The 24,850-nt window shown below is 46.9% G+C and overlaps 2 protein-coding genes across 15 annotated transcripts in view; both read right to left on the bottom strand.

Annotated features, from left to right (window-relative positions):
* Positions 1 to 2,479: 2,479 nt before the first annotated feature.
* Positions 2,480 to 9,297, bottom strand: AAR2 (AAR2 splicing factor). 2 transcript variants are annotated; one of them, XM_035344091.1, is made up of 3 exons: positions 8,516 to 9,297; positions 6,848 to 7,077; positions 2,480 to 3,700 (listed from the first exon to the last, which is right to left on the bottom strand). In XM_035344091.1, exons 1-3 carry the CDS (start codon positions 9,270 to 9,272, stop codon positions 3,533 to 3,535), a joined length of 1,155 nt encoding a protein of 384 aa, XP_035199982.1. In that variant the 5' UTR covers positions 9,273 to 9,297; the 3' UTR covers positions 2,480 to 3,532. The 2 variants fall into 2 exon arrangements, with proteins under 2 accessions (XP_035199982.1, XP_035199983.1); XM_035344092.1 differs by lacking the exon at positions 2,480 to 3,700 and adding an exon at positions 5,850 to 6,665 and having other exon boundaries at positions 6,799 to 7,077.
* A 913-nt stretch (positions 9,298 to 10,210) lies between these two features.
* EPB41L1 (erythrocyte membrane protein band 4.1 like 1) overlaps positions 10,211 to 24,850 on the bottom strand; it is a 72,139-nt gene continuing 57,499 nt past the window's right edge. For 11 of the 13 annotated variants that reach the window (XM_035344233.1, XM_035344239.1, XM_035344235.1 and 8 more), the window contains 8 exons: positions 23,780 to 24,178; positions 22,297 to 22,404; positions 21,769 to 21,849; positions 21,476 to 21,538; positions 20,461 to 20,556; positions 15,890 to 15,970; positions 14,769 to 14,885; positions 10,211 to 13,379 (listed from right to left, as the gene is read on the bottom strand). In XM_035344233.1, coding sequence (XP_035200124.1) covers positions 13,371 to 13,379; positions 14,769 to 14,885; positions 15,890 to 15,970; positions 20,461 to 20,556; positions 21,476 to 21,538; positions 21,769 to 21,849; positions 22,297 to 22,404; positions 23,780 to 24,178 — 954 coding nt within the window. In that variant the 3' untranslated portion in view covers positions 10,211 to 13,370. The remainder of the gene's footprint in view (positions 13,380 to 14,768; positions 14,886 to 15,889; positions 15,971 to 20,460; positions 20,557 to 21,475; positions 21,539 to 21,768; positions 21,850 to 22,296; positions 22,405 to 23,779; positions 24,179 to 24,850) is intronic. The other 2 variants (XM_035344238.1, XM_035344240.1) reach the window with 2 other exon arrangements.

Raw genomic sequence — 24,850 nt, 5'->3', positions numbered from 1 at the left:
TTAAAATTCAACTCACCATTAAGCAGTATAAAAAGGACTGAGGAAAAATTGCTGTTTCAAATAATAAACAACCCTAAGCTCACTTAACATTGTTAAAATCACAGTACTAACAAGCTATGCAGTGTCAATGATTGCTTTCTACAGCTTCTGCATCTGCTTGGTTTCATCTTCAGTTTGCACTGGGAAGACAAAAACACCTCTACCTGTCTGCACAGCATTAACAATGGCCTTGGTGCTGTCCGAGGTCTGCAAGCATTGCTGTCACAGGAGCTAAAACACTGGTGAGATAGTTCCCATGTGAAAACAAACTTCAAAACTACACTGTGGATGTTCATTGGTGACACAATGAAGTCATCAGCAGCAGTCCACCTGAAAACAGATGAAAATGGTTCATCTGCCTTTTTGACTGTGGGAAAGATGTAGGTCAAATGGCAAAGGAAGCAGCATTAACTGGCAGGACAGGTTGTGCCATTTCTTTTCCCAGTGAAGTAAGGGTGTGCCACAGCACTGGGATGGGAGGGCAGCTTTCTCCAACCCCAGCTAGATCATTTCACATCTTTGAATTTGAAGGGTCAATGAAACAGGAGCAACTCTCTTCAGTGTGGTGCAGGAGAACAGAGGTCATCACAAACAGAATAAATAACACTGAGTCTCAAAAACTCAGATTTAGCTAACGTTAATGAGCCTATGAGTAAAGTGAAAAAAAAAAATGGAATGGTGCTCTCAGGGTTGAATGTAATCACAATGAGCTTTGCATTGTAGACATGGTCTGCAGTGCATCTTCAGGGAATCCAGTGTCATTGTAGATCCCTAAGTGATTAGCCTCACCCAGTACTGAGCAGAGTCCAAGCTTCAAGACAATTTGCAGTGCAAGCACAAGTCACAGGACAGAAACAATACCAGTTTGCCTCATTTGCACAACTCTGGCAACTGGACAACTCTCCACATAAACAGAAAGCCAACATACCTCACACATCAGTGCTATTTCACAATGCACCAGAAGCTGCTCAGCCTGACCCTAATTCATTGTTGAATCAGTGTTGCAAACATCACCTCTTACACTTCATTAGCTTGCAGTAATGTATGCTTACACACACACAAATCTCTTTTGCTTCCAGATTATTATATCCGTCTTAGCTGGAAAGAAGGGGTAGCGTTATCATAGCAACAGATCACCTCAGGCTATATAAAGGCAAGAAGATATTTCTTCCATTACACATTACAACTTTCCTTTTATATCCTCCTGACTTCAACAAGAATAACAGCTTTCCTCTTTCCCCTCTCAGATTTAGGACCCCTCTCGCCTTGCCAACAACCAACATATGTTGCTTTGTATGTGCCAGCTTCCCTCTTCCCCTCAAGTATGTAATTGATTCACATAACAGAGGTGAATTCTGAGCACCTGACCTCAACCTGTATTTAGCTGAACGTTCACTGCTTCTGTTCCACATCTAACAAGTGTCCCTAAAGGCCTATTTCTTCCCCACCTGTTTTGTGGGTCTAATTAAAGATATTACCTCTCCCTATTACAACCTTGCAAAAAGAAAAAAAAAAAGCACAATGGAAGGACAATTACATTTCCTGTTCTTGGTTGCTAACAGTGTAGTTCATTATAGGAATCTGGCTCTTACACACTTTGTTAAGCCTCAAAGACAATAACCGATAATTAATTTCCAAAGACACACTCAAAGAAACCTATCCATCAAACAAGTGGGAGCACTGCCAAGACAGTCTGCTGAGAGTCACTGAGACTGCTGGGACGGGCTGGTTTTGAGGCAGGAAAAGCAGAGAAAATCCTCCCGTTTCCCTTACACAGGAAGCCCCCCCAGGCTCCATGCTACCTTTGCTGCTTACTTACATCAGTAACCGCTGTTCTGCTCCAAAGCAACAGAACGAGTCATCAGGTCGGTACAAAGAGCCAACAAACTGAAAGGCATCTTTCATCAAATCTGGGAACACTCCTTACAAATTATTTGTCCAAATGGCAACTGCAAAGACAGTACTCTGGTGGATATAAGCAAACAAAGAGCAAGACACGAGAAGAGCACAGTCAAACAATATGTCAAGGACAAAAAAACATGTAAAGAAAGATTTAAGAACAAAACACTCACCAAATTGAAGTAACCTCCCCTAAGAGCCTTCGGTCAATACTGAGTCTATTTAAAATGGACAAATCAAGACAACAGAGTAATTGAGTGTGAAGACTGTGAGGAAATGGTAATGAAGCAGCACACAAGGGCTTCTGACAGCTGATTCCTGTGGTAAGTTCCTGATTATATCACCGCATCACCACAGACCCCCTTCCCAGAACATCTCTGCATCATGCTATGTACCATTATACTATGAGTTGTCCTTTGATGCCACAGATACCATTGTGATGCTACTTCTGGGGACACTGGACATCCCAATGTGAGGGAAAGGCCAGTGTCATAATACCAAAAACTTGGGCTAGATAACTCATAAAAAATTTGTACAGATGTTTTCTGTAGGCAACGCTAAGAGAGTAAGATTTATTTTAAACTTTACAGACTAACAAGCATGTTATCTTGTTAGACATGCATACAAACAAATACCTGAAGAAGTCTAACAGCTAAGAAAGTAACAAGCAAGTTACAGTACTAAATCCTTGTGCAGCTCTGAATGAGCCCCACAGAATTTTCTTACAGCCTGCCTTGGGGGGATGGGGAGAAAGAAAAAACCATCACCTGTGAAAGGACTTGAGATTTCTGTTTACAACAAAGCAGTAGTGTCCAGTTCATGTGAAAGTCTGATCTTTTATCTCAAACTGGCTCTCCTCTGTTCCAACCTGTGTGACTATTGTCCAGTCATTATATTTCTCATTATCAAAGTTCTAACATTCTTTTATATCATGCTAAACAGAGCATCTGCAGTAAATACAAAAGCTTCAACAGAATTAGAAGAAAAGCTATCTCAGTATTAGTGGTATAAAATCGGTATAAAATGGGCCTGAATTCCGCTGTGGCTTTGAGTCCTCCACCACAACATGGGAATAAATCACATAAGTCTCAAACAGTTTTGAAACAGTTCTGGTTATATTCCTGTAATTCAAGCCTAGAAAAGCAGTTCTCACAGTTTGGGCTCAGGCTGAAAAAAGCTGTGATGACCTACTGTGGGCTTACACTCCTCACTCCTGAGACATCAAACAGGATTGGTAAAGGCTCCAAGCATTAAATGCAGCTTCTGTCTGAATTGGGTGTGACCTCCGGTCCAGGAGGACAGAAGAGACCAAGGATCTAGTAGTTGGTTCAGTATAGAATGAGAAGTTGCTGCAGAAGAGCTAGAAAACAGAAACAAAGTGTCCAAAGCATCCATACCACTATATTCAAACAGGTCCAGTAACTCTGATCTTCTCATGAGGTGACGAATCCTTCCTCCTTCCATATTTTCTACATCTGTTTCTACAGCCTAAAGAGGAATTAGCTGCAGAAACAGACTTTAGGAAGCTGGAAAAGTTAAAGAGGGTGTAGAGAAAAAGTTCTTTAAAAAAGCTGTTTTTAAGTGGGTGATTTGCTTAGTCCACCTGCACACCCTCAGGAAGTTCTACCACTACAGGAGCACAGTCATCAGGCTCTGCCTCAAAGTCCCACTTAAATTTCTTCGTTAGGTGAGCCTTGAATTTTTCAGCCTTTTTCCTTAGGGTCCTTTCAATGGCAGCATTGCATGTGTAGGAAAAAAACACCTAAAAGAACAGAGTAAATGTCAGTAAGAACTCAGCTGTGGCAGAAATTGTGCATCATCAACAGTGTGTTCCAGGTACAGTTAGGTCTACTGGGAAAAAGGATCAGACATCCTGCAAACCAGCTTTGGGGCAACCTAAGTGCAAAGCCTGCACTTTGTCTCTCATCCCACAGCCAAGACAGATGGACGTTCTGCTTGTATTCCACTGAGTTAGCCTTAGAAATATTTGCACTAAGGTAATAACTTTGTTTCAAGCAGAAGTATATATGTTATTAAATATGTATTGCAGAATTCTGAAATATGCTTAACTGTGAACAATAAAACCCTCTGGCAGAGCAGGAGGGAAAAATAGAGACTGTGAATTTTTATCTGCCACATATCCAATTTTACAGCATGAATCAACAAGGCCAACAGGTAATTATACCCATTTTTTTCTCGGTTGGATGGACCACGAGATCTCCCGGCATATTTTTGTAATATTGTATATTCAACACTTTAGGAAACATAGAGGAAATGCAATAAAATGCCTTGGAGGTAAGAAAGGAATGGGAGCTCTCTTGAAAAAGTCCAGTTATTCCAAGCACAGCTATTAATTTCAGCACAGGGCACTGAAATCTGGAATAACCTTTGAGGGTGGCTCCTCTCCACCATTCAAACACGACAAATCTATAAACTTTTCATGAATTCACAGCCTTCTGTTATCATTTTAGGAGTTAAAATACCTGTGCATGATTACAAAGGGCTTTTAGCCTAAAATTCCGTCTCTCATCAGCCCACTTCTGATCCTATACCAAACTTGTGGTCCAGAGTTCATTTCCATAGGAAGAAATTTGTATTTCAAAGTCAAAGAAAAAATTCATTGCACAATAGAATTGAAGAAAAAACTGTTCAGGGGAAAAAAAAAAAAAAAAAAAATCTTACTTGGAAGAAACCCACTGACAGCTGCATAAAACACTGACAATGAACAGCAAAGTTTGTTGCTTTGCTTATGATCATTTGCCCATTCCCTGATCGTTGTAGTGTAAAACTAACTTTTGGTAACACAGCTCCCTTACACAGAAAGACCGCTATGACAAAAAAGATTAAAAGATTATACCTTCCACTTCCCCTCAATGAATTGCACATTAAAATACTTATTTTATCTATCTTTCTTTCTTGAAACAGTGTCAGGGTTGCATACTCAATGGAGGTTATATTGCACTCTTCTTGCTTTAGATCAAACTCCAAAGATAAAATTGCTGCACTCAAACCTGAACACAGATAACACCCCCCAGCCTCTCCCATTTGGCACTTCCATCCACCTGCCCACATCCAGGTAAGACTGTTAACTCTGATAACTGTGCACACAAAGTGACTAGGTAACGCAAGTCCCTAGCACTGTTTCAGCACATCCATGAAATCCCACAGGAGCAGGGATGCAGAGAACTCTAAGCAAGGAGAGTCTCAGTTCAACCATAAGGCAAATTTCTTTTTCATTACTAGGAGTGTGGTGACTCCTTCTAGGGATTAATGGTGATCACTGAAGCCAACACAGCCACGCTAAGGGCATCAGCTTACATAAAAAGCAAAGACAGATGAAATCGCAGGACACACAATATTCAGATGCCCAAAAAGGAAAGATAACCAGCAAGACAGAATGTTTCCAAAATTTCCATCAGATGGAAAGAATGGCTGGTTGACACATTCTTTCTACTGCTGTAACTTCACAGGGCTAAGCGTTGCTCGGTGAGTATGCTGCAAACAGAGGCAGATTTTCCAGTGTGATGGAAATGGGATGGAAAAAAAACAAAACAAAAAAACATCAAAAATAAAATAGGAAAAAAAAAAGAATTTTGTAAATCTGAATTTGTAAAAAATCTTGTGGGGTCCAGTGAAGTCAGTCACTTGATTAAAGCGACGCTTCCATATCACTTTACCCAGCAAGTTAAAAAATAACACCTATTTTTCCCCCCCGCCCCCCAAAATGTACAGCAGGATCTTGGAGTTACAACTAGAGAAAATAAATCATTCCCTGAGAAAGGAGAATGCAATACCAATTTGCCACAAGCATCTCTAACATAACTTACTACTAGTTCCTGCTGGGATTAAGTTTCTAATGCTGAGTTTACCAGTGTATTTGGTTATGGCTTTTTTTTTTTTTTTTTTTAAAAAAAAATCTCTGTTTTCCTTAGACATAAAATTTCTGTCTATTTGCTGATCTGTTCGCATGGTTAAAGCGAGTGGAAGTAAGTGGCTTTACTGCTGCTGGTTTATAGATTTGCTCAGGCCCACCTCAGGATAAGCAGAGTATTTCTACATTTTGGACTAACCATAGATTTCCTGTGAATAAGAATTTGATTCTAGGAAACCTTCACCTTTGTATAAAGATAGCAGGAATGGCAAGGCCTCTTAAATACTATCAATGCCCTAAGCTCAATAAGTTTTAACTTCAACTTGTCTACATGCTAAGCATACCATTCAAGCTGACCAAAAATTATCATCATCAGTCTTTTATGCTACACTTTTTTTTCTTTCCTTTTTTTTTAAATGAATGGTATTTGGGGGAAGAAAATCTAAAAAATAAATACATTAAAAATATCAACAAACAGACATCATCTTGCACTTGCTCAGCCTCTCTCACAGCTGTTCAACTTAACGCAGCTAAAAGCTTGAATCATTTTTAGAAAAGGTATGCTGGTACAATCCGGTCACATTAGATGAGCTGCTCCAGAACTCCAAAACTGTGCTAATGTACCAGACTACTTCCAGCATTATTTGCAAGGAAAACATAACAAAACAGACACAGTCCCAATTCTGTGTTGTAGCTATCTTCATTTGCCTTTCATCTCATTGCCTCACTTTGCTGGCCTCTGTGCATGTAGACTAACTCAAACTGATAATACATTTAAGTCTTCTAGGCAGAAGATCAATATATTAAACTCATTGTCAGATCAAGCTGGGGGATGACAAGCAAGTGGCATTTCTGTGTAAATAAAACAGGGAAAAAGTAAAAGAAAATGTAAGTGTCCTTAGAGAACACAGGTTCCCTATCTTTGATGGAGCTCACCAGCAGCTTACTTCCTTTGGAAGCTTCTCCCTGAATTTACTCTGATGTCCTTTAAGCCCTCTCCTCCCACTCCCATTTTTCAAGAGATAGTCACAGACGTACCTGTAAGGTGCTGGTTAAAAAGTTGTCCTGGGAGACGATGTCCACAAAGAAATCAGATGGGATTTCATTGAGCTGGTGATACAGCACAAAGATGAGATTGGTGTAAAGGTCTTGATACTTTCCAACAGCAACTTCAGAACGGCACAGAATATTTAAGAGTCTTTTCCAGTGTTCAAATGCATCATATACATTCCCAATCAGGAAGCAGATAAAAGCAAACTGCAACTCAGCTGCACATATTGAGCAAAACAAAATAAAACCTACATAAGTTAAAGCATATCCAAAGTACACGTCCTCTTAAAAGCTCTGTAAGTGATTGCATAGATGCTGGGTTTAACTTTTGCATATAAACAACATTCTGCCCTCCAAGCAATTCTGCTATTAGCAATTGATACTCCAAATGCTATTTCCTAATGCTCTGCTCTTCAGCTTTAGCATAACTGGGCAGAGCTCGTTGCAACTCTGATGATTGTCTCTGGAGAGTGACTTTGCTGGAAACCAGAGTACAGAGCTACCTTAGGACTTCCAGTGTCATCCATGTTCTTAAGACCACTCAGGATACACAATTATAAAAACAGACATGGCTGGTACTCTGCAAGCATTTGTTCCTCCTGTGCCTGGGTTTCTAAAACCATACAGGAGTGCAAACGCCTTTGAGCAGAAGGGTGCTGGAACACTGGAAGAGGTGAGTAGTGCATTAATGGATGTTTTTCCATCATTGAAATAAGAGCCAGGACATGGTCTCACTGGATGCTTAGCATCAGCCAGAAAAATGGTGTCACCATTTCCAGGGCTCTGGGAAACTTAACATATGATGATGCTCTTTGTATATTCTAGAATTTACAACAATTTTGATAAAGAATGAACTATATAACATTAATATAGAAAAGATGGATGAATAGAAAAACAAAGGCTTACTCCAAAGCTCAGCAATCCTGATGCTCTGGCTCATGTCCTTTGTCCATGCTGCCACTGAACACACTCCCCCAGGACTGCTACAGATTTGACATTTATTTGTATCACAAGCTATCAGAGAAGTCTAGCAAGTAATTACAGCACTGTGACCAGGAGGCACAGCTCCAGTACAGGTGCCCCATGTGCCTCCCTGCCTGTTGGTGAACTGATATCAATACAACACCAGGAAGGGGACAAGAATCTGAGAACTGCAACATTCAGCCCTGTTCAACGTTCCCAGGACCCTGCTGGCTCTGTCCTCAAATCATTTCATAGCCAAATTACCAGGCTGGTACCTGCATACCAGCAGCAACATGCTGTGCCTGCTTGCCAGTGGGGGGGAGGGGGGGCAGAAATCTGCAGTGCCCCCCAACAACAGCCAGCTGTGGTGGATGCTTTTGACTTAATGTGAGGCAATCCAGGCTCTAAATATATTAGTGCAGCACCCAGGAACAAGAGAAGCAAATGTGGCAGTCAGCAGCCACAGACACTATGAATGCAAGCGCTTACATCCCGGTACCACTACTACTAGTACAGGCCCTGCAGAGACTGCAGCCCCCACAAACTTTCTCTGTCCCTTGCAGTCACACAGTTAAAAGGGCACATGTGAACAAGGTCCATGGAACAACTTAAGGCTTTGTGCTGGGGCTCTCATTTTCACAGTGAAACGCCTTCATTTTTTCTAAGTGCCTATGTGGAATACTCTGTACTTACCGAGCAAATCCTGAGGCTGGTTGGCATATCGCTGGTTAATCACTTTTTCTAGAGCATAGCTAAGGTCCATGCTGTGCCTTGTAATCTCCTCTGGAGTAGCTCCATCGGGGTACATCTGCTTTGGCAGCTCTGTGAATCTGATCTCAGTGCCAGCCCTCGGCTTCATCTCAGGAAGCCGTGCCATGCCCTCGGCATAGCTCTTGCACCCCGTGTCGTACGGGGGCAGGTTCTGCCCCGCGCGGTCCTCGGTGTGCTTCCCTGCCACAACGGGGAGCACTTCGGAGAAGGCGGTGATCTGCCCGCTCTCCGGCTGCAGCTTCCTCATCACCGATTCGCTGATGAAGTTGCTGAGGGAAATCCATTTCTTCAGGGTCTCGTAAGGGTAGGGCCCAAGGAACTTGTCCATCTCCTGCAGGTTCTCCCTGAGGGCCTCAGCCTCCCCTGGGGCCGGGGGCGCCAGGTCCACCGCCTCACTTGCGGCGTCCCAGCGCAGCACCCGCACCTCCCGGCGCTGCAGGCTCAGGAAGAAGCCCGCCCGCGGCCCCGTCTCCCGGCTGCCGGCGCCCCTGGCCGCGCTGTAGTGGAGGAAATGGACGCCCGGGGGGATCATCTTGACGCCGCGGAACCGGGGGCCCACCGCCCAGCTGTTGTAGTCGATGCCGAACTCGGTGCCCTCGGGCAAGCCCAGCACGACGACGGTGGCGCCCTCGAAGAAGAGCCGCTTGGCCAGCTCGGCGTCCAGCTGCGGCCCCGCCATGGCCCGGCCGCGGGCGGAGTGGGGCACAGCGGGGCACGGAGCAGCTCGGCTTTGCTCGGCAGGCCGCGACCGCCACAGCCGGGCGGCGCCACAGAGGAAGGCGGCCCTACCGCGCTCCTCCCCGCCCGGTCCTTCTCCGAAAGCGCCCGGGCAGCCCGACGCCGAGGCACGGCCGTTCCGGGCACGGACACCTTCCCCGCAGGTCCTGCCCCCCCGCTCGGGCCCTAAAGGCTCTCGGGGGCTCCCCGCACCTCGTAGGGGTGCCTCAAGGGTTCCCAAGGCCCCGACGCCCCGGGCGGGGATCGTCCTCCTGCCCGCGGACCCACGCTGCTGCAGGCCTCCCCGCCTGCCAGCCAGCGGCCTTCTCCTGTGGCCCCCCGCACCCTTGCTCCTCCCCACGGCTCCTAGAGACGCCTCGGACCTGCCTTCCGGTCCAAGGCCAGCAATTGCCTCGTTTCGACCCAAAATCGCGTCCCTCCACCCCCCAGGAGGGACTGTCACTTATACAGCCCCCGAAGCTGGCAGTCACCCCCCAGCTGCACACCCAGAACCCCGCGGTAGGACAGACAGACCGAGAGCCCGGGACAGACACCCAGAACAGCATCATCACCTCCCAGGACAGAGGAAGCTCCTCAAAGACAAGCACAGCCCCCTCCTCCCTATGTTTTGAACACTTCACAACCACTAGCCTTCTTCACTGCATTATACAAACACACCACACACCAGAGCTGAGGGATAAGCTATAAGGAACACCTGACTTTCTTGCACCTCCCTATTAGACAGCAATACCCAAACTGGTGTCTTCACTATATACAGGGGAGAGTTCAGTGTTTTATTTTGCAGAAAACCTGGTTGGACAGCCCCGCCCCCCCCCCCCCCCCAATTTTTCCATCCTCTCACTGGGAAAGAGTCCAATAGTCCAATGAGGCGACAAGCTGGTTTAGCATCAAACACATTTATTTCACTTTTATTGACTACAGGAACAGTGAGCACACACGCATACACCACCGAGCACTGAAAAGGAGTATGACTGAAGTGGGGAGAAGAAGAAGAAGGGAAGAGAAAAGGGGAGTTAGTGAAGGAACAACAGAGCACTGCAGTTGGTTGGTAAGGTGCTTTTCAAACAAAAATAAATATTTATTGTTACTGTTAATATTACTCATGCAATTGCAGGCCAGGTTTGGAATGGATTTACGGGATCAGGTAAAAAACAGGCACTCATGTCTCTCATCCCTTTTAACAGAAAGGCCCCCTGGAAGAAAACAAATGGTAATCAGCTATCCAAAACAGCAGCAACACGAGGGGCAGGCTGTGAGAGCCGAGCCCACAGGGGCATCAGTTGTTGCTGAGCAGCAGAAACCCACACCTCACCATGTGAACAAGCAGTGAGCTTTTTTTTTTTTTTTTTTCTTCCTCTTTTCTTTTCTTTTGAACATTGTCACCCCCATTAAACAAGCTGTGGAAGCCAGGGAACTGGATCCACTCACTCCACACATGACTAGTCTGAGTCCAAACTCACATCAATTCTAACTGCATAAGGCCACTAATTTTAACAGTAACCTTCATTTTTATAACGGTACACAGATGAAAAAAGCAGGTATCTATCTTCAGAGTAGCCTGTGGTTGGTTGTAAGGGTAGCAAAGCCACATGGGCTCCTCTGAGTATGAACTACAGTGTGCTGAATAACAACCTGCACGGTGTGCAGATCATTGCTAATAGGCGAGAAGGGCTAGATGCCCTGTGCGGGCACTGAGAACTGATCCTCTGTCACCTGGTGTGTCTCTCTGAAAGTGTGACTGCTATTGACAGCTGGCTTGGGTGACTGCTATTGACAGAGCTTGGGTGTATATAAAAAGAAGGAAAATTAGCCTCTTTGCAACTGCCTTAATTCTTTCTGTTTTGGGGTCTGGCCTAAAAGCAGCAGTTCACAAGCAGATGAATGCACTCAGACAGAAGCTGAGGGAGACCCCACAACCAACTTCTCCAGGAACATGACTGCACTGGCATCAGCCATCAGCTCTGTCCACTGTCAAAGTAGCCTGTGCTCAAGTCTTCAATGCTTGCAGGGGAAACCTATACACCAGAAGGAGAACAGACTTCATGAGGACATAATAGCAAGCAGCTGGTGATCCAAGGCTTACAGAGACCGGGACAGAATATTTGGTAAGGGAGGTCTGCCCACAACATCTTAATGGCTCAGGCTCTCCCTGCTCACCTTCATCCTCAGATCCATTGCAGAAACCAGTTAAATGCACCTATTTCTGGGCAGTCTGTGTGAAGGATGGGAGACTAAAGGCAAAATGGTGCAGAATTGTGGGCCCTTCTGTTTATGCAGGAGATAGAGATAATCACAAAATGGAAATGTGTTAATTTCCTTTCCTTTCTGATTTTTGTTCCAAGTCTAGTCTAACTGCCTGGTTCACAGTGTACAAGACGCTGGGCTTGGCCCATAATCCCTTTCCAAAGGCAGCCATAGAGAAGGCCTGTCTCTGAAGGCAGAGTCATTGTGAGTTGTGGGGCAGGTAGCTTCACTGGTATCTCCTAGACACATTCCTTCTTACATAGAAGGACCAGGCTTTGTCATCCAGCCTTGTGCACTTGGGACACTGCAGTGATGGAGACAACGTGGTCTCTACTGCCTACCCTTGGACCGCACCTGGAGGCAAGGACAGGGAAGGACCGCCATTGCTCTGCCATCACCATCACTAACCATCGCACCCTGGGCAGCAGGGAAGCAGGGCAGAAACAACTACTCTGCCTCCAACCCTTCCTACTACAAATCTTGAGTAACTGCATTACTGGGATCCAGAAACAATCCAAATCAATCCAAAACAACCCAAAAGTCTTCACAGCTCAATGAGCTGAAGAGAAGCAATGAACACAGTCCTGCAGCTGCTACCTTGTTCCCAGCTGATGCTGATGTCTTTGGGTGGGAGCCAAGAAGAGGATCTAGGGCTGCAGGAGCAGCCTGAACCTCCTTTCTTGCCCTTCCAACTTACCACTGAGCAACCTTTTCCAAACACCACATACTGCAACAGGAAACCCATCCCTCCTCTGCCATGTGGATTAGTCAACAGGACTTCTCCCACCTCTCTCTCTCCCCTTCCTCTCTCTAAACAGCAGTGGCTGACACCTTCCCTGTTCTCTTCGTGCAGGACTAAGAGTCCCAATGTGATCTAAAAGTCTCAAAATACACCAACCACAGTCAATTAAATACGTAATAATTTAAAAATGTCATCATATTTACCAGTGCTGTTGAATTATTTCAGTATTGTTCCCCCCCCACCTTGTTATATATAATAATATACATAACTTAAATGCACATCCATATGAAAGCACTACAGGTTGCATTTTTATAAATGAGAAACCATATACATATCATTTGTTTTGTTTGAAATTAAATCAATTCTTAAATATGTTCAGAGAACAAGAGGTTGGACAAGTGCACAGAGGAGGGGAAGAGTTAACAGAACCCCAAAAGATGCAAAAGAACCGGCATGGAATGAGGAGAAGGGTGAAATCAAACTTCCGAATCGGAAAATAACTCTAAAGTAATAAGCTCAATGTTTTTCTCTCTTCTTTCCAGAGGTGGGGAATGGTTTTGCTTCTGCTTGTGTTTTATTTCAGTTTGGTTATTTCTTGCTTTGTTGCAAAGCAGTTTTCCTTTCCATTTAATGTGCAACAAATGAACTCATGATTGTGTATCCTTTAATGTAACATGCAAGATGGTGGCTTATTGTATTATTATTTTTTTATAATCTTATTTTATCACCAATCCAGTAAATTCTTCAATTTAACTGCAAAGAGGGTGGTTTTGTTTGTTGTTGGTGTTGTTTGCTATTCATTTCCAGCATATAGCAGCAGTGCAAGGATGCATTTTGTTTCCTGTTTATATATATATATATATGTGTGTGTGTGTGTTTATGTATGTATATATATATATAATATATTTGCTATTCCTTTTAAAAAAAATTTGTCTCTCGCCATAAACATTGCAGCCAGGATGTCTATGTCTTGCTGACAATTCCAGCATGAAGGCTCCTTCTTCACTGTTCTCCAGGTTTGAATACAGTTGTTGACTTCCAAGAACATGTTGGTCAAGATTCCTGTACAAGGCAGATGAAAATGACTGATCATGGGGTGTTCCCTTTCTGACTTACTTGACTGTAACAGGGTTCCTGTTTGTATGAGGGTAATGGACAGTAAATTTGCAATCATTTATGGACACTGTTTGCGCTTCTTTACCAGGACGTCTGGTCACTAGAAGGACCTCTTAATTCACTGAGCTGGTATTGGTGTATGAGGGAGATATCAGTGGATCACTGATTACTTTAGGCCATTAAATTATAATTGAGTGGCTCCCTAGGAGATGCAGAAATGTCTAGGCTTATTTGTGCTGTGTTAAAGGAAGTAAGAGTAGACAGATGCAGCAGCCTTTTCTGACCTTCCAAACTGAAAATCTTCATATAATAAAGAAACATGAAATCCCATTTCCAAGAGGCCTCTTGAAATGCACTGTCTAGCTCACAACTGAGCTCCCTCAAACATTTTTCAGTAGTGAAGCTGCCTTCAAAAGTTTCCCTTCCCTTTTTCAACATGCTCCTCTGCCCCTTAGCTGCTCTGTTACAGAAGTTAAGAGGTGCCATGGCTTTGCTGTATAGCTTGCTGCTAAATAGCTGTAGCAATCTGATGGGGGAGCAAAGGGGTCAGAGTAAGGGGGTAAGAGTGGAGTAGGACTCCTCAAGCCAGTTTTGCCCTGGAGAAAAATGTGTGTGGAGCTCTATCTGTTTTGAGGCATCTGTGGGGAAATGCAAACCTTGTGTGCTGCTGCCTGCACCTGCACGGTTCTAAAAGGACAACCTGGAGAACAGGGATGGGATTAAAAAAAAACAACTCTTCTTTTGCAAATACCGGTCTGATACTTGGGAATGTCTTTACAAAACCTGTTGCCAATTTTCTCAGCCTATCCATATTGGTATCACCTCTCTCACTCCCTGCCCCAGGGAGATGAGCAGGTCCTTCCTCTTTATATGCAAATGATTCTGACCCCTCTGCTGACCAGGTGGCATACACACACAAAATTGCTTCTGGTGATGTGGCACGGGCTTTATAACCACAGCCATGTGACTATGCCTGTAATCACCATATATTGGAACTGCTGGCCGAGAGCTGCCACTCCTGTGTCACAAAGCAGCAGCAATTGCTGCCAGCACCTGCAGCTGCTGGGGTCAGTCCCAAACACTGACCATGACTACCTGTGGAAATGTGCCCAGGCTGTTTGAGCAGGAAGGTGAGTAAAGCCCATGCACTGTGGAAATGCATGCTCTGCCTATGCAATCATATGGGGGCCTAGGCAGGCATCAGTGAAGAACCTCTGCAAAGGACTCCACTGAGTTATTCCACATGATACGGTGTAAGGGACATGCAAACACACTTTACTGCATACATCTCTTACACAGCAGGTATAAGCTGTACCTGGTAACTTCTCCACCTACCTGAGGTTTCTTGTCTCTTTCCTCTGGAGAAGGTTCTGTTTCTCTGTATACCACAGCTTTGGTTACCAGCATGTCAGGATGCTGTAGTTTTGCCTCTTTGATTGCTAAAGCCAATGCCTAAAATCAGAATGATGAAAGTATTCATTGACATTTCCATGAAGTCTGGTATTAGCATTGCTCTCAACCAGCAGACAGAAAGCAGCTAGACCTGAATGGGATTCCAGGCAGACACAGATGCAGAGATTCAAAGCTGAACCTACACACAATGGCCTAGTAGAAAAGGCCGGAACCTATCACTGACCGGGTGATTGTATAGCACTGGGAGGCCTTGCGCACTGCCCTTCATTTGCTGTCTTTTCTGTAGAGATGCACAATGTCCCAGGCTCCCTTCAGAACCCCAAGCAAAGGAAGACCAGTAATTATCTGCAGAAATACCATAGGAAAAAAAAACTAAAATAGTATTTTTACTAAATTTATTATAATTCTTAAAAATCTAAAATTAATTTTATAGTCTGTTGAAGATCACTTTAAAGTACTTTAGAACTTCAATTTCATTTTTTAAGCAACAAATCCCAAAGGATTAGGTCACAGGGAAATGACCCTGCAACCTGAGGGATTTATATCAAGAAGTTTTTCACTTTTTGTTCCTATGTCAAGGAGGCAGATGCAAAACAAAGTCAGCTGGAGGGAGTCAACCCATAGTGAGACTGCAAGAAAGAAAGGGAGAACCTGTCTCACTGCAGGGTATTGCAACAGAGAAAAGGCAACTGGAAACGTAATCTGTACTGCTGCTTCACTTCTGCAACAGGTGCTGATGGGAGCTGGGCTGGGAACTCTTGCTCAGTATAAACCAAATGATCCTGTCCTTTTGCAGGACAAGTGGGTGATGACTGATGTCACTCCTTCCGAGATGGAGCTGGGGTTTCCCGTGAGTACCACTGTACCTCCTGGAGGTACGCAACTGCCCTCTTCTATGGCCTGTGCAGAGCTGGTAGGTTTGGGGCCTCAGGGCTCTGTTTTCAGAGTGAAGGACCAAACATGTACAAGCCAGAACCAGAAGCACTGAGTGACATAGCCAGGGGCAGCCACAGCTGGGCAAAGCCAGGGCATTCAGCTCCTACCTGGTCCTGGTCCACATCTTCATCTCCTGTGATAATGATGCGCTTCTCTATCCTGGTCTCTGAAAATCCTCCTTTCACAGTCTGCACAAGAAGAAGACACAGTGCTCACTTGCAGCCCCCCAGGACCTGTGCCCTGCATCGGCCCCACACCTTGCAGCCTACGGGCTTCTGCAGCAAAAAGACTAACAAAAGGCCTTGCCTGAAGCCGTTTGGTCACAGGACAGATAGTAAGATTCAGAAGCCAAGAGTCATCATGCTGCCTCTGTCTGCATGTGAAGGAAAGGAGTCGGAGAGCACCCAACAAACCAGTTCCTGGCAGGTGTAACTGCCCACCAGAGGAGGGACAAGGCCAGCATCACCTTAGGAACTCCCCAGTTATTTCATGTATCTCCCCCTAAGCTTGGCTCAGTGCATGGTTGGAGCTAGCACGACACAGCTAATCACAGGGGCGTAGGAGAAACAGGGCATGAGACAGCAAAGGAAAACTGCCAGTGGCAGGCAGTTGGTGGAGAACCACTCTTGACTTCTCAGGTCTCTTGCTGGGTTTCTACTTTCATTTATGTTTATTTACTTCGGGAATGAAGTGGCCATGGTGAGGTCCTCTGATGCAGCTATACCTCCTTAATTTTCTAACATCTCTCCCCTTGCCTAAGCCACTCAATCTCTAATAAATCCAATATACCAACATGAACACAGCCCCCATAGCTGAGCTGAGGTGAGGTGCTTTGGCACTGGTGTGAGGTACCTGGCAGCTGTGCTGTGGATTTTCTGGACAAGGGATCTGACTCGAGGTATGCCTGGATTAACACACACCAGTTACAAGGACAGGGAGTTGCACACATGCTGGTGGTAGCCTAATGCAATCTCTTCCATCCCCACTGCTGCCTTCAGGACAAAGAATTCAGCAATGCCAAGCTCTGCTTTTCCTTCTTGACCCAGTGACTCTCTTCCCTCCCAATATACCAAGGTATAGAGGTGGGAATGGCACTTGGGCACAGTCCATGGGGGTGATGAACACCCATAATTCGTCTAACACAGGTTATTCTTGTCTGAAATCCCCTGCAGTCATGCCTGGCTGCACTGGATGGGAAGCACAGCAGGGCTGAACTGGGCCAGGGGCTCTTGGAGTGCAGCAAACGGCCAGATAATGATCTCCCACAGGCCAGCAGACACTTTTTCAGATTGTAAGGAGGGGAAGGGCATCTTCTTAGGAGACAGGACATTGTCGTGGGAGACTCCCTTCCAAAGGGAACAGAAGGCCCAATATGCAGACCAGACCCACTTCACATGGAGGTCTGCTGCCTCCCTGGGGCCTGGATTAGGGACATGAAGAGAAAACCTCCTGCCCTGCTTCAGCCTTCAGTCTACTTACTACCTGTTACTATTTTTTCAAGTAGGCATTGATGAAGTTTCAAGACGAAGTCTGAGGGCAATCAAAAGAGACTTTATGGCCTTGGGGAAACTAGTTAAGGGATCAGGAGCACAGGTGTGTTCTCTGTCTCTCCAGTTGCAGGGACTGATGAGGTGAGGAGCAGGAAGAGCCACCAAATCAGTGTCTGGCTCTGAGCCTGGTGTCACCAGCAGAACTTTGGGTTCTTTGATCACGAGTCTTTTTACAAGACACCAGCAATGGATGGCGTTCACCTGTCTCTAAGGGAAAAAAAGGATCTTTGCTCAGGAGTTAACATTGCTCATTGATAGGACTTTAAATTAGACTTGAAGGGAGAAAGGGATAAAACCAGGTTTGACAGAGACAAGCCTGGGGGTAGTATGACAATGGTTAAAGGACAGTGTGCTAGCAAGGTTCAGTCTGCCGCCCCTGTTGAGGTATGGGATGGAGAGCCATGTGGTACCAAAGGTACAAGGGATATTGTCAGGATAGAAATCACCAGTGCCCAGAAATGGTCATGCAGGAATTAGGGATTCTCTGCCCCCCAAAACATGGCAGGATCGCTAACTCGAGTGAAGTGCATCTACACCAATGCACACAGTATGTGTAACAACCAGGAGGAGCTGGAAGCCATTGTGCAGCAGACATATTAGGCTATGACACAGTTGCTATCACCAAAACATGGTGGGACAGCTCGCATGAATAGAGTGCTGCAATGGATGGCTACAAACTCTTCAAAAGGAATAGGCTAGGAAGGAGAGGAAGTGGGGTAGATCTGTGCGTTAGGGAGTCTTTGGATTGTCTTGAGATTAATAACGGCAATGACGGGGTTGAATGTTTATGGGTGGAAGGTTGAATGTTTATTAGGGGGAAGGCCAATGAGGCACATGTCCTGGTTGGTGTCTGTTACAGTCCCCCTAACCGGGCCAAAGAGGCAGCTGAAATATTCTACAAACAGCTGGGACAAGTCTTGCAATCGCTAGCCCTTGTTCTTGTGGGGGAATTCAACTTACCAGATGTCTGCTGGAAATAAAACGCAGCAGAGAGGAAACAGTCTAGGAGGTTTCTGGAGTGTGTGGAAGATAACTTCCAAACACAGCTGGTGAGCGAGCCAGACTAGAGACAGAGCTGGACTTTTTGCTTGTAAATAAGGAAGGACTTGTAGGTGATATGAAGGTTTGAGTCCACATCGGGCACAATGATCGTGAATTAATAGTTTTTGATTCTTGGAAAAGTAAGGAGAGGGATTACCAGAACTGCCACCCTGGACTTCCAGAGGGCAGACTTTGGTCCTGTTAAGGAGACCGGTTGGCAGAGTCCCTCAGGAGGCTGTTCTGAAAGACAAAGGAGTCCAGGAAGGCTAGACAATCTTCCAGAAGGTAATCCTAAAGGTACAAGAGTAGGCTGTCCTCACATGCCAAAAGATGAGCTGGTGAGGAAGAAGACTGGCCTGGCTGAACAGAGAGCTGTGGCTAGAGTTCAGGAAGAAAAAGAAGGTTTATGACTTTTGGAAGAAGGGGCAGGTCACTCAGGAGGACTATAAGGATGTTGCGAGGCTGTGCAGCGACAAAATTAGAAGGGCCAAAGCCCAGTTAGAGCTCAATCTGGCTATTTCTGTTAAAGACAATAAAAAATGTTTTTATAAGTACAAGATAAGGAGGACTAAGGAGAATCTCCATCCTTTATTGGATGCGGAGGGAAATAGCGACAAGAAATGAGAAGGCTGAGGTACTTAATGCCTTCTTTGCCTCAGCCTTTAGAAGCAAGGCCAGTTATTCTTTGGGTACTCAGCCGCCTGATCTGGTAGTTAGGGATGGGGAACAGAATGAAGACCAGAAGGAAATGGTTAGTGACCACTTAGATCTACGCAAGTCTATGGGGCCGGATGGCATCCATGCAAAGGTACTGAGGAAGCTGGCAGAAGTGCTCACCAAGCTACTTTCCATCATTTATCAGCAGTCCTGGCTATCAGTCCCAGTCGACTGGCGTCTAGCAAACATGATACCCACCTACAAAAAGGGCTGGAATAAGGATCAGGGAAACTACAGGCCTGTCAGTCTGAGCTCAGTGCCAGGGAAGCTCATGGAGCAGATTACCTTGACTACCATCACATGGCACTTACAAGACAACCAGGTGATCAGGCCCAGTCTGAACGGGTTTATTAAAGGCAGGCCCTGTTTGACAAACCTGATCTCCTTCTACTACAAGGTTGGGTGCATGTGTTGATCTGCTTGAGGGTAGGAGGGCTCTGCAGGAGGATCTGATGTGCTGGACTGGTGGGCTGAGGCCAACTGTATGAAGTTCAACAAGGCCAAGTGCTGGGTCCTGCACCTGGGGCACAACAACCCCAAGCAGCACTACAGGCTGGGGGAAGAGTGGCTGGAAAGGTGCCTGGCAGAAAGGGACCCGGGGGTTTTGGTTAATAGCCAGCTGAATTGATGCTACTGGTCGATAGCTGGCTGAATAGGAGCCAGCATTGTGCTCAGATGGCCAAGGCCAACAGAATCCTGTTTTTTATCAGAAATAGTGTGGCCAGCAGGACTAGGGAAGTAATTGTCCCTCTGTATTTGGCTCTGGTGAGGCCGCACCTCAAGTACTGTGTTCAGTTTTAGGCCCCTCACTACAAGAAGGACTTTGAGGCCCTGGAATGTGTCCACAGATGGGCAATGAAGCTGGTGAGGAGTCTAGAAAACACGTCTTACAAGGAGCAGCTGACAAAACTGGGATTGTTTAGCCTAAAGAAAAGGAAGTTCAGGTGAGATCTTATTGTGCTGTACAATTACCTTAAAGGAAGCTATAGTGAGGTGGGGATTGGGTTCTTCTCCCAAGCACCAAGTGATACAATGAGAGAAAATGGCCTCAAGTTGCACCAGGGGAAGCTTAGGTTGGATATTAGGAGAAATTTCTTTACTGAAAGAGTTGTGCAGCATTGGAATAGGTTGCCCAGAAAAGTGGTTGAGTCACCATCCCTGCAGGTCTTCAAGAAACATGTAGATGTAGAACTTAGTAACATGGTAAGTGTTGGACTCTAGTATTAGGTTAAAGGTTGGATTTTAGGTATTTTACAACCTGAATGATTCTATGATTCTTCTGTACCAACAACAGCATAACTCCACATTCCTCAAACTCCACTGGCTTTCATCAGCCCCCTCTTGGCTGCCCCATTTGGAGATGCTCTTACCTTGGTAACATGGGTAGTGGTGGAAGTGGAGAGGGTTTCTGCAGTGGCACTGAATATACTGGTGAGCACTTCCTTCCCAGCGGAGCTGCCAGTAATCTGCAGGACAGAGCAGCAGTGTCAGCAGGGGCTGCCATGGGGGAGCCTTTAGGGCTGGCTCCCTTGGTGCTTCCAAAGGTCTGGGACCTTCCCACTGGGACAATGTTGCTGAGGTGAGCCTGTCTGCCTTACTGAGGGGAGAGCACAGCAAGGGAAAAGTTGACGTGCTGTGCTTCTGACTGGATGTGTGTTTTCATGTGGTGCAGAACAGCTGCCCCAAGCCTAGACCAACTAAAAAAGTCTGCAGCAACGAGATGATTTGATCACAGCATCTCACTCTTGCCCATAAGTGCCTTGGGCCACTGTAAAGGCAGGGCTCTCAGGCTTCCTCTGTCCCTAAATGCAGCACTTTGTTCTGCTTTTCGTGGAAGCATCTGGGAAGCCTGAGCCAAGCACTGGCTCCCCGGGCTCCAGGCTCACCAGGTGACCAGCATGGGGTGGCATTTGGCCCATGGCATTTGGCCAAGCTTGATTCCATTTCAAAGGAATAATCAAGTAGGAAGACACTTTATACAGGAAGGGCTGCTGCTGGGCAGGGTTGTTGATGGCTGTCACCTCCAGGGAGTTAGGAGACGTTAAGCATGGCCCTGGGTAGTCTGGCAGCACCCTCAGTGCTAAAGATATCTCAAGTGGGCTGAGACTTCACCAGGAACTGGGCTATTTTTTATTTTACTTTGGGGAATTCTCCTCCTCCAGCTGATGCTCAGGGTGTACATCCACCACAGGAGAAACACCACAGGCATGGTTCCCCAGCCTTCTTGCCCCTCAGTACCCATGCGCCTGTCTGCTCTCGCCCGGTACCATGGGATTAGCCACGGTCACTGTGCTGCAAAGGCAGGAGGCCAGCGGGATGACCAGCACAGCTCTGAGGGACTGCCTACCTCTCTCCTTCCCTCCCTCCCTCCCATGCCCCACTCACTGGTGACACGGAGCGAAGTTCTGTCACGGGGCCAGCCCCTTTCCCAGGCTTGGTGGTGTTATCCTGAAAGAAGAGCACACGGGCAGGTGAGCTCGGGCACAACACACAGGCCAGTGCAGTGAGCTCCAGAGGGCAGCTTTGGAGCAGGGCAGCTTGCCCCAGAGCCTTCGCTGGCAAGGCGAGGTCTTCCTCTCCCCACCCTGGCAGCATGGCCTGTTTCAGCCTCCCCCCCAAAACAGGGGGATGGCATGGGACGTCCGCAGCCCCAGCACCATGAGGCCAGCCCTGCTTACTGAGGTTGTTGGCACAGTCTCTGCGGTGACTGCCTGAGCAGCAGCTGTTGCGTCTTTGTGGCCAAGGGCGCTTCCTTCCACCTGCCAAAGGCAAAGACAGCCTAGTGAGTCTGGAGGTGCCTGTGAAGGGGCTACATCTGCAGAGATGGAGCTTTACTTCCCTGCTGCCAGGAAAGCAATGCCCATGGGCCTAGCAGCACAGTGTGGAGCACATGGTGACTATCCCCCTCTGCAGACGTCGCCACATCCAGCACTGCAGCAGCATGGCAGGCTGGGCAAGGGAAGCATGTGTAGGGGAGGGATTCAAGGGCGCCTGCATGGAAAAGTAAATGCAGAGTAACTTTGGACAGGCTTTGAATTGATGTTCTGGGGAGTACAGCAAGACAAGAGAAAGCAGAGAACCCCAATGGTCTTGGCTCAGCCACTGGCCCTCATAGCACTGGTGTCTGGGGCCAGTTTTTGCTGGACTGAGGCTCTGCAGAGCCATCAGGGAGCAGGTCCACAAGAGGACAGACCCAGCCATGTCACCTGGGCTGCTTCTGGGGTGCTTATCAGGTAAGGAGCAGAGGCTTCTTCAGGATTCTTTGTGCCCAACACCAGGCCAACAGTCACAGCATCTGTTTTCAGGGCTTGTGACTGCAGAAGAAACATGGGAAGTCAGCCACTGCTCCGACACAACCTGCTTCCCTGGGCACACCAAAGCAGCCTTGCCTGGATGACACTTCAGTGGTCCTCCTGCACCAGTGTGCCCGGCAGAGCCCCACTGCAATCTTCTGCAAGTGCCACTGTGTGTGACAACCTGCAAGTGTCACGCTGACCCTCACCAGACCAAGAGCAGAGGCCAAGCTGCTACGCTGGGCAAATAGCTACCATGCAAAGAGCCCTACAGGACTGACGTACCTCAAATCAGACCCGATGCTCCATCCCAAGGCTGCCAGGGATTTTTTGGACAGATTTACAGACACCACAGGTCAGGGCAAATTGGTCTTCACCCACCAATGCTATTTATCTTGTGACCTTTGGCATTTCTGAATGATCTGCTTCAGTTCCTGACAGCTGTGGTGACACTTGGCTGCCAGACAGAGGCTCACTTGGAGAAACTTGGGTTTCCAGCACATGCCCAGCGTTTCTGAGTCAACTGCCCCTGCTGAGCACTGGACTTGATAATCCAAGCCCACAGCCCAGCAGCACACAGCATGTGATGCTCCAAACAAGGGCTGTCTCAGAGGCAACTTGCTTTCTTCTGTAGTGTCCTTCGGGCTCCAGGTTTGAATTCATGCTGCATGCAGCTCCAGAGAGCAGTTTGGGAACTCACCTGGCTGGGGAGCTGTGGCCAGTGCTGACTGGCCCAGGCAGAAGATGCTCTGGCCCCGCGCAGAGGTCATGCTATATTTCATCCAAGGTGGGGCTGGCTCTACTGTCCTCTCTCAGCAGCATATGCTCAGCTTCCCCTCGGACACACACATGACACATGCAGCTTCCTTAGCCCTGCTATAAGCACTCCCAGCATACGGCTGGCCCTCAACGACCTTCAGAACTGCTCTCACAGGCTATTCTGCAAACCTCTCCTGCCCAAGCATGATCAGACAGGATAGTTGGCAGCACGTTTCTCTTTGCTGAACAAACTGGGAACTGACTTCATGCAAAACACAGAGACAGAGCCATTAGCTAGCAAAACATACCCTTCCAGCTGCTGACATGCTGTAGTGGTGTGAGGGACAGGGTAGGCAGCCAGACACAGAGTATTAAGAGACAGTGATGACTTCTTCTGGTTAGCATGCAACAGAGCCATACCCCTGCCCAAAAAGAAAGAACCATGCAAGACAGACAAGAGCATGCATCAGGGTAAAATAGTTACACCAGACAGGAACCCAGGCAGTCTGAAAGCTAGCATGCTCTTCCAAATTGATGTGGGACTGCACACCAGGAAGGCAACACCAAGCACCAGGACAGAGAACATGGAGAGATGACAGCACCAAAGCAATCTTGGTGGAACAGCTTCCCTGTGTACCTCTAGCTGGGAGACATCTGTGCTGGGCTGATAGACTTTCTCCCTGACTTTGACATCCTCTTCCAGTTCAGGAACTACTTTGTCAGTTTGCTGGAAGGAAACCAGGCCTTCATCTTCCATCTCATTCTTGTCCTTGTCCAGCTCGGGCAGGCTCCGGGAGATGTCCTCAAAGGCTGTTCCATGGAAGTCACCAATCACTGTGAAGTCCACCTCTGCTTCCAGGCTGGAGGTTGAACTGACTGTGATGCTGGAGCACTTGCGCTCGATGGCCAGGTGGTTATCCTTCAGAAACACTGCGTCCTTCTCCTGGTCCTGCTCCTCATCACCAGTGTCACTCTCAGGAGCCCTGTGCCGAGGTGGCTTAGCTTTCTCCTCGGTGCCCTCCCTCAAGCCCGCTCTCTGAATGAGACATAATGATGGAGAGATATGGAGACAGTGAGCATAGCATGGCACAGCAACGTGGGCTGTGCTGACGGAGGAGAGGGGGGAGGAGGAAGAGAAAAGGCTGCAGCGAACATCACAGAGTAGAGTTAAACACAACTCAAGCATGGAAACTGAAACCTTTCTGACAGCAGCAACTTTGCAGGGGTTGGGGGAGAAGGGTTATTTAATCTGATTTTGCCAAAAGCCTACTGGTAATTAATCACTGGAAAAAAGGGTCAGGCACACAGAAAAGCTTGGCCAGCTTAGAGGCACGTCAGTGCACCTGGTGAAAGCAGATGTATGCAAAACAACAGCTCTGTTAAGAGACATTCAGAAACAGCTCAAACGCCAATGCTATCATACACCGGTAAAACTAGGAACGAAAAAAATGAAGACAAAGGTAAAAAAGAAGAGTTTTAAAGAAAAGGGCCCCATCAGCAAGGTACGGTGAAGGAGAAGCGAAGGAGCGTGCCAACTGCACTGAGCTCAGCCCAAGTGGAGCATCTGTGTGGGGCTGGGGGACATCGCCCCAGAGGGAGGAGGGCTAGACGCACCACAGCTGCCCACCAGCCCCCCTCCAAAGGCCTCGCGCAACCAGGGGTGACCCTTAAGGCATCGGATCATGTGTTTGGTCAGTGTAATTGACAG

The sequence above is a fragment of the Oxyura jamaicensis genome, chromosome 20 (assembly GCF_011077185.1).
Source record: "Oxyura jamaicensis isolate SHBP4307 breed ruddy duck chromosome 20, BPBGC_Ojam_1.0, whole genome shotgun sequence".
Lineage (NCBI taxonomy): Eukaryota > Metazoa > Chordata > Aves > Anseriformes > Anatidae > Oxyura > Oxyura jamaicensis.
The sequence above is the reverse complement of the archived record's forward strand: the minus strand, read 5'-3'. Positions and strand labels throughout refer to the sequence as shown.